Source organism: Eumetopias jubatus, unplaced genomic scaffold (assembly GCF_037043125.1).
Source record: "Eumetopias jubatus isolate StellerSeaLion01/CBP00866 unplaced genomic scaffold, mEumJub1_p1.0 scaffold_11, whole genome shotgun sequence".
Taxonomy (NCBI): Eukaryota; Metazoa; Chordata; class Mammalia; order Carnivora; family Otariidae; genus Eumetopias; species Eumetopias jubatus.
The window spans coordinates 2,573,724-2,592,765 of NW_028274817.1; the positions used below are offsets into that span (position 1 = coordinate 2,573,724).

At 39.6% G+C, this 19,042-nt stretch overlaps 1 protein-coding gene across 3 annotated transcripts in view; it reads left to right on the forward strand.

Annotated features, from left to right (window-relative positions):
• CD99L2 (CD99 molecule like 2) overlaps positions 1-19,042 on the forward strand; it is an 84,991-nt gene that overhangs the window by 47,366 nt on the left and 18,583 nt on the right. For all 3 annotated transcript variants that reach the window (XR_015769415.1, XM_028091958.2, XM_028091959.2), the window contains exon 2: positions 8,812-8,871. Coding sequence is in view for 2 of the 3 variants with exons in the window: in XM_028091958.2 (XP_027947759.1) it covers positions 8,812-8,871 (60 nt within the window). In the remaining variant the exon portion in view is untranslated. The remainder of the gene's footprint in view (positions 1-8,811; positions 8,872-19,042) is intronic.

The window sequence follows — 19,042 nt, forward strand, 5'->3', positions numbered from 1 at the left end:
AAATTATTTTGGAATTCTTCTATTTTAACCCTTTTATGTATTTGTTTAATGTATGTTTATATCAGCATGGACACATGAATATTTTATCCTTCGGATTATAATCTCATACTATTTTGTTGATTAAATTGTTCCAGCTTTAGCTGGGAGCTCTTTCAGTTGGCCCTGTGCTTCTCTGACATATACCCGTAAATATCAATATTTTAAAAAATACTTCCTGGCGCTAGAAGATGCTACAAACTCATATATTTCTTGTTCCAATCCTAGAATCTGCCATTTCTCCAAGGAGTTCTGTTTTTCTTTAATTGGAGAATGGTATTTTGAAACCAAGATCTGGGTGCTAGATGTGCTCATTGCTACTGGGGTGTAATTGCTTCTAGGCCATCTCAGGTGACAGAGCAAAGGCATGTCTGCATACTAGCTCATACACACACACACACGTCTGTAAGTATTTTTATATGTAACCATCTGTGTGTATATTAAGCAACGCATGATTCATACCGAGGTCTCCAACTCTAATTGATCATCACATGGGTCATTCTGGCCTCTTTTTTTTTTTTTAACTTTTTTTCTTTTTCTTTAAATTCAATTAACATATAATGTATTAGTTTCAGAGGCAGAGTTCAGTGATTCATCAGTCCTTAGTAATACCCGATGTTCATGACATCACATGCCTTCCTTAATGTCCATCACCCAGTTACCCCATCCCCCCACCCCCCACCACTCCAGCAACCCTCAGTTTGTTTCCTATGATTAAGAGTCTCTTACGGTTTATGTCCCTCTCTGATTTCATCTTGTTTTATTTTTCCCTCCCTTCTCCTATGAACCTTGTTTTGTTCTTAAATTCGACATATAAGTGAGATCATATGATAATTGTCTTTCTCTGCTTGACTTATTTCGCTCAGCATAATACCCTCCAGTTCCATCCACATTGTTGCAAATGGCAAGATTTCATTTTTTGATGGCTGCATAATAGTCCATTGTATATATATACACCACAACTTCTTTATCCATTCATCCATTGATGGCCATCTGGGCTCCTTCCATAGTTTGGCTGTTGTGGACATTGCTGCTATAAACATTAGGGTGCAGGTACCCCTTCGGATTGCTCCATTTGTATCTTTGGGGTAAATCCCTAGTAGTGCAATTGCTGGGTCATAGGGTAGCTCTATTTTCAACTTCTTGAGGAACCTCCATACTGTTTTCTAGAGTGGCTGCACCAGCTTGCATTCCCACCAACAGTGTAACAGGGTTCCCCTTTCTCTGTATCCTTGACAACATCTGTCATTTCCTGACTTCGTAATTTTAGCCATTCTGACTGGCGTGAGGTGGTATCTCATTGTGGTTTTGATTTGTATTTCCCTGATGCTAAGTGATATGGAGCACGTTTTCATGTGTCTGTTGGCCATTTGGATGTCTTCTTTGGAAAAATGTCTGTTCATGTCTTCTGTCCATTTCTTGATTGGATTCTGTGGTTTTGGGGCTTGAGTTTGATAAGTTCTTTACAGATCTCGGATACTAGCCCTTTATCTGATATGTCATTTGCAAATACCTTCTCCCATTCTGTCGGTTGTCTTTCAGTTTTGTCGACTGATTCCTTTGCTGTGTAGAAGCTTTTTATCTTGAAGTCCCAATAGTTCATTTTTGCCTTTGTTTCCCTTGCCTTTGGAGATGTGTCTAGCAAGAAGTAGCTGCGGCGAAGGTCACAGAGGTTGCTGCCTGTGTTCTCCTGTAGGATTTTGATGGACTCCTATCTTACATTTAAGTCTTTCATCCATTTTGAGTCTATTTCGTGTGTGGTGTAAGGAAATGGTCCAGTTTCATTCTTCTGCATGTGGCTGTCCAATTTTCCCAACACCATTTGTTGAAGAGACTGTCTTTTTTCCATTGGACATTCTTTCCTGCTTTGTCGAGGATAAGTTGACCATAGAGTTGAGGGTCCATTTCTGGGCTCTCTGTTCCGGAATGTTCCATTGATCGATGTGTCTGTTTTTGTGCCAGTACCATACTGTCTTGATGATGACAGCTTTGTAATAGAGCTTGAAGTCCGGAATTCTGATGCCACCAGCTTTGCTTTTCTTTTTCAACATTCCTTTGGCTATTCAGGGTCTTTTCTGGTTCCATACAAATTTTTGGGTTATTCCATTTCTTTAAAAAAGTGGTTGGTATTTTGATAGGGATTGCATTAAATGTGTAGATTGCTCTAGGTAGCATGGACATTTTCACAATATTTGTTCTTCCAATCCATGAGCATGGAACGTTTTTCCATGTCTTTGTGTGTTCCTCAATTTCTTTCATGAGTGTTCTATAGTTTTCTGAGTACAGATTCTTTGCCTCTTCGGTTAGATTTACTCCTAGGTATCATGGTTTTGGGTGCAATTGTAAATGGGATCGACTCCTTAATTTCTCTCTCTTCTGTCTTGGTGTTGGTGTATAGAAAAGCAACTGATTTCTGTGCATTGATTTTATATCCTGCCACTTTACTGAGTTCCTGTATGAGGTCTAGCAGTTTTGGGGTGGAGTCTTTTGGGTTTTCCACATAAAGTGTCATATCATCTGTAAAAAATGAGAGTTTCACTTCTTTGCTGATTCAGGTGCCTATTTTATTTTATTTTATTTTTATTTTGCTTTATTTTATTATGTTATGTTAATCACCATACATTACAGCATTAGTTTTTGATGTAGTGTTCCGTGATTCTTTGCGTATAACACCCAGTGCTCCATTCAATACGTGCCCTCTTTAATACCCATCACCGGGCTAACCCATCCCCCCAGTGCCTTTTATTTCTTTTTGTTGTCTGATTGCTGAGGCTAGGACTTCTAGTAGTATGTTGAACAGCAGTGGTGATAGTGGACATCCCTGCCATGTTCCTGACCTTAGGGGAAAAGCTCTTAGTTTTTCCCCATTGAGAATGATATTTGCTGTGGGTTTTTCATAGATGGCTTTTACGATATTGAGGGATGTACCCTCTATCCCTATACGCTGAAGAGTTTTGATCAAGAAAGGATGCTGTATTTTGTCAAATGCTTTTTCTGCATCTATTGAGAGGATCATATGGTTCTTGTTCTTTCTTTTATTAATGTATTGTAACACATTGATTGATTTGCGGATGTTAACCCAACCTTGCAGCCCAGGAATAAATCCCACTTGGTCGTGGTGAATAATCCTTTTAATGTACTGTTGGATCCTGTTGGCTAGTATTTTGGTGAGAATTTTTGCATCCATGTTCATCAGGAATATTGGTCTGTAATTCTTTTTGATGGGGTCTTTGTCTGGTTTTTGGGATCAAGGTAATGGTGGCCTCATAAAATGAGTTTGGAAGTTTTCCTTCCATTCCTATTCTTTGAAACAGCTTCAGAATAATAGGTATTAGTTCTTCTTTAAATGTTTGGTAGAATTCCCCTGGGAAGCCATCTGGCCCTGGGCTCTTGTTGGGAGATTTTTGATGACTGCTTCAATTTCCTTACTGGTTATGGGTCTGTTCAGGTTTCCTATTTCTTCCTGGTTCAGTTTTGGTAGTTGATACGTCTCTAGGAATGCATCCATTTTTTCCAGATTATCTAATTTGCTGGCATAGAGTTGCTCATAATATGTTCTTATAATTGTTTGTATTTCTTTGGTGTTGGTTGTGATCTGTCCTCTTTCATTCATGATTTTATTTATTTGGGTCCTTTCTCTTTTCTTTTTGATAAGTCTGGCCAGGGGTTTATCAATCTTATTAATTCTTTCAAAGAACCAGCTCCTAGTTTCGTTGATCTGTTCTACTGTTCTTTTGGTTTCTCTTTCTTCGATTCTTTCTCTTCTCCTGCTGGGTTTAGGCTTTATTTGCTGTTCTTTCTCCAGTTCCTTTAGGTGTAGGGTTAGGTTGTGTATTTGACCTTTCTTGTTTCTTGAGAAAGGCTTGTATTGCTCTATACTTTCCTCTTAGGACCGCCTTTGCTGCATTCCAAAGATTTTGAACAGTTGTGTTTTATCTTCATTTGTTTCCATGAATTTTTAAAATTCTTCTTTATTTTCCTGGTTGACCCATTCATTTTTTAGTAGGAGGCTTTTTTTTTTTAATTTTATTTATTTATTTGACAGAGACAGCGAGAGCAGGAACACAAGCAGCGGGAGTGGGAGAGGGAGAGCAGGCCTCCTGCTGAGGAGGGAGCCTGATGTGGGACTTGATCCCAGGACCCCGGGATCATGACCTGAGCCAAAGACAGACGCCCAACGACCGAGCCACCCAGGTGCCCTAGTAGGATGCTTTTTAGCCTCCACGTACTTGAGTTCTTTCCAACTTTCCTCTTGTGATTGAGTTCTAGTTTCAAAGCATTGTGGTCTGAAAATATGCAGGGAATGATCCCAATCTTTTGGTACCAGTTGAGACCTCATTTGTGACCCAGGATATGTGATCTATTCTGGAAAATGTTCCATGTGCACTCGAGAAGAACGTATTCTCTTGCTTTAGGATGAAATGCTCTGAATGTATTTGTGAAGTCCATCTGGTCCAATGTGTCATTGAAAGCCCTTGTGTCCTTGTTGATCTTCTGCTTAGATGATCTGTCCATTGCAGTGAGTGGGGTGTTAAAGTCCCCTACTGTTATTGTATTATTATCAGTGTGTTTAATTTTGTTATTAATTGGTTTATGTAATTGGCTGCTACCATGTTAGGGTCATAAATATTTACAACTGTTAGATCTTCTTGTTGGATAGACCCTTTAATTATGATATGGTGTCCTTCCTCATCTCTTATTAAAATGTAATCTGTCTCTTATTAAAATCTTATTTGTCTGATATAAGGATTGCCACCCCAGCTTTCTTTTGATGTCCATTAGTATGATAAATGGTTTCCACCTGCTCACTTTCAGTCTGGAGGTGTCTTTAGGTCTAAAATGAGCCTCTTGCAGACAGCATATCGATGGGTCTTGATTTTTTATCCAGTCTGATACCCTGTGTCTTCTGATTGGGGCATTTAGCCCATTTACATTCAATTATTGAAATATATGAATTTAGTGCCATTGTATTACCTGTAAAATCACTGTTTCTGTATGTTGTCTCTGTTCCATTCTGGTCTGTGTTACTTTTGGGTGCTCTCTTTGCTTAAAGCATCCCTTTTACTATTTCTTGCAGGACTGGTTTAGTGATCACAAATTCTTTTAGTTCTGTTTGTCCTGGAAGCTTTTTCTCTCTCCTTCTATTTTGAATGACAGCCTTGTTGGACAAAGTATTCTTGGCTGCATATTTTTCTCATTTATCACTTGAATATATCATACCGGTCCTTTCTGGCCTGCCAGGTCTCTGTGGATGGGTCTGCTGCCAGTCTAATGTTTCTACCCTTGTAGGTTACGGACCTCTTGTCCCGAGCTGCTGTCTGGATTTTCTCTTTGTCTCTGAGATTTGCAAGCTTCACTATTATATGTCGTGGTGTTGACCTATTTTTATTGATTTTTGAGGGGGAATTCCCTGTGCCTCCTGCACTTGAATGTCTGTTTCCTTCCCCAGATTAGGGAAGTTCTCAGCTATAATTTGCTCCAGTATACCTTCTGCCTTTCTCTCTCTTTTCTCTTCTGAGATCCCAGTTATTCTGTTGTTTAACTTGAGGGTATCATTTCTCTCTCGAATTCTCCCCTTGTGATCTAGTAGTTGTTTATCTCTCTTTTTCTCCGCTTCTTTTTTGTCCATCATTTTGTCTTCAGTATCACCAGTTCTCTCTTCTGCCTCATTTATCCTAGCAGTTAGAGCCTCCATTTTTTATTGCATCTCATTAATAGCTGTTTTGATTTCAGCTTGATTAGATTTTAGTTATTTCTCCAGAAAGGGATTCTCTAGTGTCTTCCATGCTTTTTTCAGGCCAAACTAGTATCTATATAATTATTCTGAACTCTAGGTCTGACATTTTATTTATGTCCATACTGATTAGGTCCCTGGCAATCAGTGTTCCCTCTTGTTCTCTTTTTGGAGGTGAGTTTTTCCATCTTGTCATTCTGTCTAGAGAAGAATAGATGGATGAGAGAACAAGATACTAAAATGACAACAATGACCCCAGAGAAATATACACTAAACAAATCAGAAGAGACCTGAAACTGAAAAAAAAAAAAAAGAAAAAAAGAGAATCAGACAGGTGAACAGAACAGATCCATACACATTGGTCCTGTGTGTATTTTGTTTCATTTGTTAGAAAACTAGATCCTAAAATTGTAAAGAAAGAAAAACTTATATATGTATAAAAATAAAATTGCATACAATGAAAGGATAGAATGTAAGTGTAAAAATGGAAATTAAAAGACAAAAAAAGTATAAAGTGACAGGTGAACAGGACAGAGCATAAACTAGATTCTGGGTGTATTTTGGTCTCTTTGTTAGAAGAAACTGCATCCCAAAATTGTAAAGAAAGAAAAACTTAGGGCACCTGGGTGGCTCAGTTGGTTAAGCGACTGCCTTTGGCTCAGGTCATGATCCTGGAGTCCTGGGATCAAGTCCTACATCAGGTTCCCTGCTCAGCAGGGAGTCTGCTTCTCCCTCTGACCCTACCCCCTCTTTGGCTATCTCTCTCTCTCTCTCTCAAATAAATAAATAAAATCTTTAAAAATATATATATACAAATATAAAACTAAATATAGTGAAAGGATAGAATGTAACTGTAAAAATGAAAATTTAAAAAGACCTAAAAAAGAGTTGATAAAATAAGAAATTGGGTGTAAAGGGAATGAGAAGAAAAGTTAAAATTGAAAGACTAAGGAATCATGGGGAAAAAAAAAACCTATGAATTCTTTGTTCTTTATTTCCCTAATGCTGGAATTTTGCATTTCTCTATGATTGTAAACTTGGTCTTAGCTGGATGTTCTTGCAGATCTTCCATGGGAGGGGCCTATTGCGTTGATTTTCAGGTGTCTTTGCCCCAAGTGCAATTGCACTGCCTTTGCCAGGGGCCGGGCTAAGTAATCTGCTCGGGTTTGCTGTTGGGAGCTTTTGTTCCCTGCAAGCTTTCTGTACAGCTTTGGAGGATGAGAGTGAAATGGCGGCCTCCCCATCTCCGCCCCGGAGGAGCCGAGAACTCGGGGCCCCACTCCTCAGTGAGCCCCCAGAGAAAAGCAGTCAGTCATTCCCATCTCCCTGGTCTCCAGCCACACTCCATGCTCACCTGGCCAGTGACCGAGCGTTTCTGTCTCAGGCACACAACCCCGTGTGGAGTCTCCAAACCTAGCCGACTCCTGTGGCGGGCTCCCGAGCTGCTCCTTCTGGGGTAAGAAGGGGAATCTCGGTGAGGTTCTACAACTCCCTGGGCCCCTGCTTGGAGAGCAGAGGCTGGACTATGCCACAGTTTATGGTATATGGCGACCCTGAGCTGAGAGCCTACTCCTGGGCTCACTGTTTGCCGCCAGCTTCCCTGCTGCGATGCTTGGGAACTCTGCTGCACTCGGGCACCCCCTGTCTTCCTGTAACCCTAGGGGTCCTGAGACCACACTGTCCCACCTAGGGTTCTGCCCCTGCTTAGCCACCTGAGTGATGTCCCTCACTGGAGCAGACCTCTAAAAGTTCTGATTTTATTTATTTATTTTTTTAAAGATTTTATTTATTAGAGAGACAGCGAGAGAGGGAACACAAGCAGGGGCAGTGGGAGAGGGAGAAGCAGGCCTCCCGCTGAGCAGGGAGCCCGATGTGGGACTCGATCCCAGGACCCTGGGATCATGACCCGAGCCGAAGGCAGACGCTTAACGACTGAGCCACCCGGGCGCCCCAAAAGTTCTGATTTTATACTCAGCTGCTGTATCACTTTTCAGTAGCTGGCTGATGGAGGCTCCCTCCCCTCATGGTTTATCTTCCCATATATCGCCTGGGATTCACTTCTCTGCACCTCCTACCTTCCAGAAAGTGGTCGCTTTTCTATTTGTGGAGTTGCAGCTATTCTTAGTTCTCCGGTTGAGTTGGCAGGTGTTCAGAATGATTTGATAGCTATCTAGCTGAATTCCTGAGACCAGACGAAACTAAGGTCTCCAACTCTGCCATCTTGGACTCCTCCCATTCTGGCCTTCTCTTACTGATAATTTCCCTCTCCAACAGTGAGAAGCCTGGCTTCTACAATTCATCACCCATTTACCTATTTGTTCAGTTCCAGTATACATACATAGTAGTTTGAAAATTGATAATATATATACCCTTGTTGGAAACTACGTGCCCATCTAGGGGAAATGATAGCTGTCAAGTTCAAAAGCAGGCAGAGTTGGGCATATTGATCTACCTCTGAGAACAGATTCTCTCGTGAAAAGCTTTTCCCTCAGGCCTTTTAAGTGATGTGTGATCAGAGCTGCTAATCTAGATATGGATATTGGGGTCGGGGGGAAGGTACCCTGGATTGACACAATGCGGTGCAGCATTTATGAGATGTGGAGTGGGATATAAGAACCTGGCTCATTCTCAGTGGAGCTTTGGACTCCAATATTCCTTGTGGCAAAAGCCATACATACTGTGGAGAAGGCTTTTTTGTAAGATTGTGCTTCGTGTTCTGTACAGTTGAGCCTTCAGCCTTCTAGTGGACTGAAAACTGTGATCATTAAACTTGGTGAGATTAAATCCTACATGATCTCAAGATCCTTAACTATATCTGCAAAGACTGTTTTTCTGTTTTGCTTTTGGTGGAGATGAGTTGTTTGTAGGAGGATATCAACTCAGTGTGTCTTTGGATGGCTTCTACCAACTTCCTTTTGTGGTATTAACCTTCATGACACCCTCTAAAGGGAAACAACCATTACAAGAAACTATTTCAGTACGATTTTGTTTTATGCAAAAATAATTAAATTTTAAAACTTTTTTTTTTTTTTAATTTTTAGGATCTGGGGACTCTAATTTACGTCTGGAGGATGCATTGAAAGAAACTTCCTCAGTAAAGTGTGAGTAGTAAATCAAGCTATTAAAAACAAACAATAGTGATTAATATGCACCACCCACTCAGAATACACACTCAAGGAAAACATTTTTTATCTGTATTGATCAGATAAAATATGGGTGTCATAAATTGCGTTATTTAAAAGAAAATCTGAATATTTAACATAATTTGTTTCCTTTGCGAAGAATACCACACAATATGTAATAGCTGATACAGCATTTTCTCCAGCAGTGACCTCAGAAGACTGCCTTTCCCTAGCTCAGGAAAAGATACTTTGAAGTGAATGAGAGATTTGTTTTTCCTTCTAGATTTTTTTTAATATAAACGGCTTTTCTTAAAATGGTCTATACGTAATCTCTCAAATGCTAAGCTTTGTCGCCAGTTTCTCTTTACATTTTTTTTAAAAAAATTAAACCATTTTTTTGTAAGTGTGAATGTTAGAAAGTAAAGTCGAGATTTTGTGCAACCCCTCCCCATCCTACAAATGTCACTCCCATCCCGGGAGGGAACTGCTGAAGTCCGTTTGGGATCTGCTGGTCCCAGATGATTTTCTGTGCTGTTACGTACATCTGTACACATAGATTGTTTGGTGTTTTTTTGTTTTACATAACGTGTACGGCTCTTTAATTTACTTATGTGTGTATTACTGTACAATTTTTTTAAATTTAATATGTATTGAAGACCTGAATAAATGTATCTGTCTATCTGTGTTAATTTCCCAGGGCTACTATAACAAAGTATTATAAACTGGCAGGCTTAAACCCACAGAAACATAGTCTCTCAGAGTTCTGGAAGCCAGCGGTCCAAAATGAGGGTGTCAGCAGGACCATGCTCCCTCTGAAGGCTCGAGCTCAGCTGTGGTGACTTGCAGCTGCCTCACTCGAATCTCTGCCTCCATCTTTACAGAACCTTCTCATTTGTGTGGTGTCGTCTTCTCTTCTGTCTCTTATAGGGGTTCTTTTTGTTGGATTTAGAACCCACCTGGATAATCCTACGTGATCTCATCTCAGTATCCTTAATTACATCTGCAAAGACCGTTTTTCCAAATAGGGTCTTGTTTATGGCATCTGGGGATTAGGACTCCACTATATATTTTGGGGGCCACCATGGAACCTACTACATTATCCATATATCCGCATCTTTATACTTCAGATGTAAACTTGGGCTTCATGGAGCTGGCATTCCAGTGGTGTGGCTTTGGCCACGGCCAGTGCTGCCATTTCCTTATTGGCCGATGTGTGATTTGCTTTCATTTTGCATAATTACAAATAGGGCTTCAGTGAACATTCTTGCCCATATCCTTTGTGTATAAGTTCAGTGGAACTACCAGGCTGAAGGGTATACATACTTTATATTTTAATAGAGTCTGCCAAATTGTTTCCAAAATGAATGTACCATTATATATTCACTGAACCCTGTTGAGTTCCTTTGCTCCCAGATCTGCACATCGTCAGATTTTATTAATCAAAGGCATTTTACCAATATGATGGACAAAATCTTATTGCTTATTATGCATTTTCCTCATTATAGTGAGATGGAGCATCATTTCCTGTATTTATTGGCCATTTGTATTTTCTTCTTTGGTGAATTATCTGTTTCATATCCTTTCCCCATTTTTCTGCTGGTGTGCTTGTCCTTTTCTTACGGGTTTGAGGGCTCTCTGTATATTCTGGATTGAGAAAGGCAGGGGCTCTGGAGCCAGCCTTCCTGCGTCTGAACCCAGCCTCTGCCACTTCCACCTTGGGTGAGTCACCTGACTTCTCTGTGCCTCCGTTTCCTCGTGTGTTACGTGAGGTTAATTATAAGCCCTGCCTCCTGGGATTATTGTAAGGATTAGATGAGATGGCCCATATGAAGTGCTCAGCACAGGACTGGTATGAGTTCAGTGCTCAGTAAGTGTCAGCTGTTATTATTGTTCCTTGATTTGACTGTGGCGGAGTCTCTGGTGTAAGTCAAGCATACATGAGGAATGCATGCCTACTTAAATTGATCAACACATTAAAAGCAATTCCCGTCAAAATCCCAGCTAGAATTTTTGCTGAAACAGACACACTGATCCTAAAGTTCATATGGAATTCAAGGGACCCCAAATTGCCAAAACAGTCTTGGAGTACCTGGGTGGCCCAGTCAGTTAAGCATCCAACTCTTGATTTTGGCTCAGGTCATGATCTCAGGGTTCTGAGATCAAGCCCCGTGTCAGGCTCCATGCTGGGTGTGGTATGGAGCCTGCTTAAGATTCTCTCCCCCCCCCCCCCGCCCCATGCTCATTTGTGCACTCTTTCTCTCTCTATGTATATATGAAAAAAATTGCCAAAACAATCTTGAAAAAAGAAAAAGAGAACTCAGACTTCCTAATTTTACAACTTACTACAAATCTGCAGTAATCAAGATACTGTGGCACTAGCATAAAGAGACCTAGAGTTCGATGGAATAGATGTGAGAATCTAGAAATAAACCATTACATCCATGACCAGTTGACTTTTGACAAAGATGCCAAGACTGTCCAATGGGGAAAGAATAATCTCGTCAATAAATAGTGCTGGGACACAACCGGATATCCAGTTGCAAAAGAATGAAGTTGGACCCCTGCCTCACACCTTATACAAAAATTAACTCAAAATGGATGATAAACCTGAAACCACAAATCTTTTAGAAGTTCATTTGCATGTGTGCTGTGAGTTGAGAGCTTAGGGTGTTCTCAGGTCTTCCCTAAGTATGCTCACTGTCCTATACCTGCAGGTGGCCTTTTGGATTCCCAGGAAAATAAACAGTTTATTAGCAATGACGGTTTTAATGAAATCATTTAACATCTCCCCAAATAAACATGACCAAAAACAAAACAAAACAAAAACAAGCCTAAGTATAAAGACCCCCAATTAGGAAATTTGTTATTTTCCTGATGGAGGACTTTTTAGTATTTACATCCCTTTCTCTGTTGTGCACCTGCCCATCTGATCTTCATCATTATCCGTCAGCCAGTGTGTCCAGGACCCATAGGAGCACCAGCATGTGATGTCTTTGGTTGAATGACATCCTCCAAAACCTCATCTCACTCTGCTCTCCTTTTTTTCCCCTTTTTCTTTTTTTTTTAATATTTTTTTTAATTTGAGAGAAAGTGAGCACACGACCATGAGCAGGGGGAGGGGCAGAGGGAGAGGGAGAAGCAGGCTCCCCACGGAGCAGGGAGCCCGATGAGGGGCCTGATCCCAGGAACCTGGGATCATGACCTGAGCTGAAGGGGGACGCTTAACTGGCTGAGCCACCCAGGTGCCCACACTACAGTCCATTTAAGAACATTTCCATTACCTCAAAAAGAAACTGTACCCTTTAGCTGTCAATCCCCTGATTATTTCCCTTCCCCAGCCCCTGACAGCCTGTCTCTATGGATTTCCCTCTTCCAGATATTTAATATAAGTGGAGTCGTATAATGTGGACTTCATGTTTGGCTTCTTTTACTCAGCATAACGTCTTCAAGGTTCACCTGCGCTGCTTTCAGAACTTTGCTCCCCTCTCCCTCCATCCCTGCCTTCACCCTCTCCTTCCATCTCCACCCCTTTTCCTTTCATCTCTCCTTTTGCTGTGTGTGTAATCCCCCTCACAGGGGAGCACACTTCTGCTTTTGCCCTATAAAGCTTCTTTTCTTTCTTTTTTAATTATTTGAGAGAGAGAGAGAAAGTGTGGAGGAGAGGCAAAGGGAGAGAATCTGAAGCAGACTCTGCAAGAGCGTGGAGCCCAACATGGGGCTCGATCCCAGGACCTTGAGATCATGACCTGAGCTGAAATTAAGAGTTGGCTGCTTAACCGACTGAGCTACCCAGGCGCCCCTGCCCTGTAAAGCTTCTTATAAGTTTCCCTATTTCCTCGGATTGCCATGGATGCCATCATTAAGCCCCACCTGGGGGAACCTGGTCAGTTTTGTTTACTGTGGTGTTGTAGGCACATACTGAAAAGAATCCCTTCATATTGCTGGGCAGCGTTTGCTGGGCGGCAAAGACTCTTTTCTAAGCTTGTCATTTGGAGAAAAACTTCACGGAACTAGGTTTCTTTATTTTAGGAGCTCACTGCTTTCATGAAGTTGGCCTACTGTTCTAATTCCTTGATAAGCAGCTAGACTTTCTTGCTCTCAATTATGGATAATAAATCCCATTTAAAGATTCACGACAGGAAAATCTGTAGTTAATAGCATCTTAATAATCACACAAATCCAAGCTAACGTTCTACGTCCCCGCAGGCTCTGGCTCTAATAGAGCCACTGGTTCCACATGCATGGTAAGGAATGTTCTCTTGAAATGGCACCTGCAGATCTTCAGAGGAACCACACTTCTCCAGAAACTGTGTGTAGTCGGGCAGAACTCCACAAAGCTATAATGATTGAGACTGCGTGGTACTGGCATAGGATACACCTGATTAGGCCAATCAAACAGAATCAGAGTCCAAAAATAAACCCTTATTACATCTCTGGTCAGTTGACTGTTTTTAAAAAAAATCTGGAAAAATAAATATTTTTACATGAGCGGTTTCAGTCCTAGAGATTTTAAAGTAATATTACATGAGTGTCCATTGCTTTTCTGAAAATTGCTCAAATAATGGTTTCAGTAATGTATCACCATAATATACATACACAGAGCCTCCTTCAGAGAGGTGTGCTGTACTTTTTCATTTTACAACTTAAAGTCATGGAAATTTCTTAGAACTAAAATCCTCTCTAAACTATTGATGAGCTAGATTAAAAAGTATATATATAATGACAGGAGGTTATTACGTGGTCCTCTTCTCATAAAAACCCACCCACTGGTGTGATCTTCACATTTAGGTACGTGTTGGTGTACCAAAAGCCTTCCCAAAGAGTAAGCAAGCATGGTCATTTTAAGGGAAAAGCCTGCCATATTCTCAACTTCTATCTATACTTTGGTTAAAACTGAATTATGGAGGAATAAACCTGTAGTTGTGGAGATGATCTCCTTTCCCACCTGTCCCTCTTTGTTTAAAAAAGAATGGAAGTAAAATTCACGTACCCTAAAATTAAGCTGTTTGAAAACATTCACAGTGTTGGGCAACCACCATGTCTCTCCAGTCCCAAAACATTTCCATCCCTCCAAAGTAAAATCCTTTACCCATTAAGCAATTTTTTCCTCCTTTCCCCCCCTCCCCTTGCCCCAGACAGTCACCAATGTACTTTCTATATCAGTTGATTTATCTATTCTGGGTATTTCACATAAATACTATCATATAATATGTGACCTTTTGTCTTTCATTTAGCAGAATGTTTTGGAGGCACACCCACCTTATAGGGTGCATATCAGTGCTTCATTCTTTTTATTTTATTTTTTTTTTATTTATTTGAGAGAGGGAATGAGAGAGAGCACGAGAGGAAAGAGGGTCAGAGGGAGAAGCAGACTCCCTGCTGAGCAGGGAGCCCGATGTGGGACTCAATCCCGGGACTCCAGGATCATGACCTGAGCCGAAGGCAGTTGCTTAACCAACTGAGCCACCCAGGCGCCCCAGTGCTTCATTCTTTTTATGACTACTATTCCATTGTATGGATAGACCACACAGTTTGTTCATTCATCAGTTAATGGACATTTGGCTGTTTCCGCCTTTTGGCTGCTGTGAATAGTGCTGCTATGAACATGTGTGTACATAGTGTTGTTTGAATACCTGTTTTTAATTCTTCTGGGCATATACCTGGGAGTGGAATTGCAAGGTCATGTGGTTATTCTATGTTTGAGGTTTTGAGGAACCGCCAAACCGTTTCCACAGTGGCTGTGCCATTTTACGTTCCCACCAGCTGTGTGTAAGGATTCCAATTTCTCCACATCCTAGCCAACTTATTTCCCCCTTTTACTCCTGAAGCTTTGTACCCTTTGACTAACACCACCCCATTCCCTCTCCCCCCAGCCTTTGTAACCACCATTCTATCCTCTGATTCTATGAATTTGACTACTTTAGATTCCTCCTAAAAGTCAGATCATGCAGTATTTGTCCTTCTGTGTTTGGCTTATTTAACTTAGCATAGTATCCTCCAGGTCCATCTGTGTTGTCCCAAATAGCAGGATTTCTTTCTATTTAAGGCTGAATAATGTTCCATTTTATTTACATAGCACATTTTCATTATCCATTCATCCATCAGTGGTCACTTGGATTATTTCTTTCTCACAGCTGTTGAGAATACTGTTGCAATGAACATGGACATGCAGACATCTGAGATCCTAATTACCTTTCTTTTGGATATAAGCCTAGAAGTAGGATTGCTAGATCCAGTGGTAGTCCTGTTTCTGTCATTTTTTGGAACCACCGTACTGTTTCCATAGTAGCAGCACCATTTTACATTCCCAGCAACAGTGTGCAAGGGTTATCTTTTCTCCACAACCTTACCAGCGCATTACCTTTTGTGGTTTTTTAAAAAATAATATTCGTCTTAACAGGTGTGAGGTGATACCTCATTTTGATTTACGTTTTCCTGATGATTAGTTATATTGAGCATCTTTTCATATACCTGTTGGCCATTTCTTTGGAGAAATATCTAAGTTCTTTGCCCATTTTCTAACCAGATGATTTTTTGTTTTGCTATAGAGTTGTAGGATTTCCTTACATATTTTGGATATTAACCCCATATCAGATATGTGATCTACAAATAATTTTCCCTCATTCCATATATTGCCTTTTCATTTTATTGACTGTTTCCTTTGCTGTGCAGAAGCCTTTTAGTTTGATGTAGTCCCACTTGTCTGTTTTTGCTTTTATTCCCTGTACTTTTGGTATCACATCCAAGAAATCACTGCCAGGTCTGATGTCAAATTTTTTTTTTCCTGTTTTCTTCTAAGGGTTTTATGGTTCTGGCTTTATGTTTATGTCTTTATTTTCCAATTTAAAAAGGATTATAGCCTTCCTAGTAGTGATGAAGTAGAACTTCATTGTGGTTTTTGTGTTTTCCTGATGACTGAGGAGGTCTTTATACATATTGAATGCTAGACCTTCATCAGATTTCATTTACAAGTATTTTCTCCCATTTCCTAGGTTATCTTTTCAGTTTCTTGAAAATGTACTTAGATGCACGGAGGTTTGAAATTTTGATGAAGTTTAATTTATCCTTTTTCTTTGGTTGCTCATGCTTTTGGAGTCATCTCTGAAAATTTGTGGCCAGATGGATCTATTTTGAGGTAATTTTGTATATGGTGTGAGGAAGGGTTCCAACCTCATTCTTCCGCCTGTGGATATCCAGTTGTCCCAGCAACATTTATTAAAAAGACCATTCTTTTCCCCCATTGAATGGTCTTGGCACCCTCTTGAAAATCAGTTGACCATAAATATGTGGGTTCTTTCTGTACTCTCAATACTGTGATATTGGTCTATATATATATTCGTATGCCAGTATCGCACAGGTTTGATTACTGTAGGTTTGTAGTGTGACTCTTCTAATTTTGTTCTTACTATTATTTTGGCTATTTGAGCTCCCATGTAATTCCATTTGAATTTTAGGATCAGTTTATCCATTTCTGTAAAAAAAAAAGGGGGGGGGGCAGTCGGAATTTTGGTAGAGATTGCATAGAATCTGTAGATTAATTTGGGTAATATTGCCATCTTAACTAACCATAGTGAGTCTTCTATGACAATGGGGTATTCCATTTAGACTCCTTTTATTTCTTTCAACACTTTTGTGGCTTTTAGTGTACAAATCTTTACACATCCTTTGTTAAGTTGATTCCTAAGAATTTTATTCTTTTGATGCTATTATAATGGAATCACTTTATTTTCCTTTTCAGATCATTGCTAATATATAGAAATACAACTTTTGTATATTGATCTTGTATCCTGCAGCTTTGCTGGACTTATCTCTAAGACAGTTTTTTTTTTTTTTCTTCTTTTTTTTGGTGGGGGTAAGGTCTGGATTGTTAAGGTTTTCTATATGTAAAGGTCATGTCATCTTTGACTAGAGATAGTTTTACTTCTTTCTTCACAGTCTAGATGACTTTTTTCCTTGCCTAATTGCCCTGTACAATATTTAATAGAAGTGGTGAGAGTAGACCTCCTTTGTCTTGTTGATGATCTTAGGAGAAAAGCTTTCAGTCTTTCATCCTTAAATACGATGTTTACTGTGGATTTTTCATAGATGCCCTTTGTCAGGTTGGGGAAATTCCCTTCTATTCCTAGATAAAAAGTATTTTCTTTTTAGCATGAAATGGTTTTGGCTTTTGTCAGATGCATTTCTGCATCTATTGAGATGATCAAGTGTTTTATTTCCCTTTGTTCTGGTAGTTTGGGATATCACTGATTTTTCTTATATGGAGCTACCCTTGAATTCCTGGAATAAATCTTACTTGGCCATGTTTTATAATCCTAGTATGTGGCTGGATTTGGTTTGCTAGTATTTTATTGAGGATTTTGCATCTGTGCCCATAAGAGTTAGAGGTCGGTTAGAGGTCTGTGGTAGATTTGTTATCTAGTTATCTTGTGGTGGTTTTGGTATAAAGTACTACTGGCGTCATAGAATTAGTTAGGAAGTATTCCCTCTACTTTTTGGAGGAGTTTAAGAAGAATTGACTTTGATTTTTCTTTATTTTTTTTAATTTAAATTCAATTAGCCAAGGTATAGTACATCATTGGTTTTTGATATAATGTTCAATGATTCATCAGTTCAGTATAACACCCAGTGCTCATCACATCACGTGCCCTCCTTAATGACTTTGATTTTTCTTTAAATATTTTGTAGAAATCATCAATGAGGACTTCTGGTCCTGGGATTTTCTTTGTGGAAAGTTGTTAAATCCCTGATTCACTCTCTTTACTTGTAGATCTAGTCAGATTTTCTGTTTCTTCTTGAGTCAGTTTTGGTGGTTTGTGTACAGGAATTTGTCCATTTCATCTAGGTTATCTAATTTATTGTAATAGAATTGCTCATAGTGTTCCTTAATTCTTTTTATTTCTGTACAGTCGGTAGTAATGTCTCTTCTTCATTCCTGAATTTAGTAATTTGGGTCTTCTTTCTTTTTGTCTTGGGTCATGTAACAGTTCGTCAATTTTGCTGAAAGAATCTAATTTTTGGATTTTCTTTCTCTGTTTTTTATATTCTCTATTGCAATTGTTTCTGCCACAATTTTTATTTTCTCCTGCTTGATGTAGGTTTGGTTTCCTCTTTAATTTCTTTTTTTTAAAGATTTTATTCATTTATTTGAGAGAGTAGGGGGAAGGGCAGAGGGAGAAGGGGAGAGAGAATCTCAAGCAGATTCCCTGCTGAGCATGGTGCCCAATGTGGGGCTCAATCTCCCGACCCTGAGATCATGACCTGAGCTGAAATAAGAGTTGGACCCTTAACTGAGTGAGCCACCCAGGCACCCCTATCTAATATTTTAATGCGAAAGATTAGGCTACTGATTTGAGACCTTTTTTTTTTTTCTTTAATGTCAATGTTTACAGCTGGAAATTCCCCACCCCCCAGCAGTGCTTTCATAATAACACATAAGTTTTGGTATGTTGTGTTTTCTTTTTCATCCATCTCAAGGTATTTAATAATATGCCCTGTGATTTCTTCTTCGACCCGTTGGTTCAAGTCTTCCTTTCTGATTTTCAGTCAAGCTGTTCTATCTACAATGGAAAGGATGGTATTGAAATCTACAACTATTATTGTCAAATTGCCTATTCTTCAATTTTTGCCATTTTTTTCTTGTATGTTGGGGCTTGATTGTTGGGTGCATATATGTTTAAAATTTTATCTTTCTGCTGGATTTATCCTTTCGTGATTACAAAATGTCATTCTTTGACTCTTGTAACAGTGTTTGTCTTAATGTTTGTTTTATCTGATAGTAATATAGCTACTCCAGCTCTCCCACAGTTGCTATTTGTATCATATACTTTTACCCATCTTTTTACTTTTAACCAATTTCTAATAGTAGGAACAGTTACACCAAAGTCTTGATGTCTAAGGAAAGAAGCTGTTAGAAAACTGATACGTAGTATGCTGCTATGTGATAGGAGTGAAAGAAGTCCGTATTTTTAGAGGAGTCTGGTTGAGCTGAAAAACCTTAGTTACAGGAGTAACAACCATGCTTATATAAAATATTTTGTTGGTATTATACTACTTTCAGTTTATAAGACATTCCCATACTCTACTGGGAACATAACCTCAGTCCATCCCTGCGCAGTATTATTTACGGTTATGGTGCCAGGTTGATAGTGGT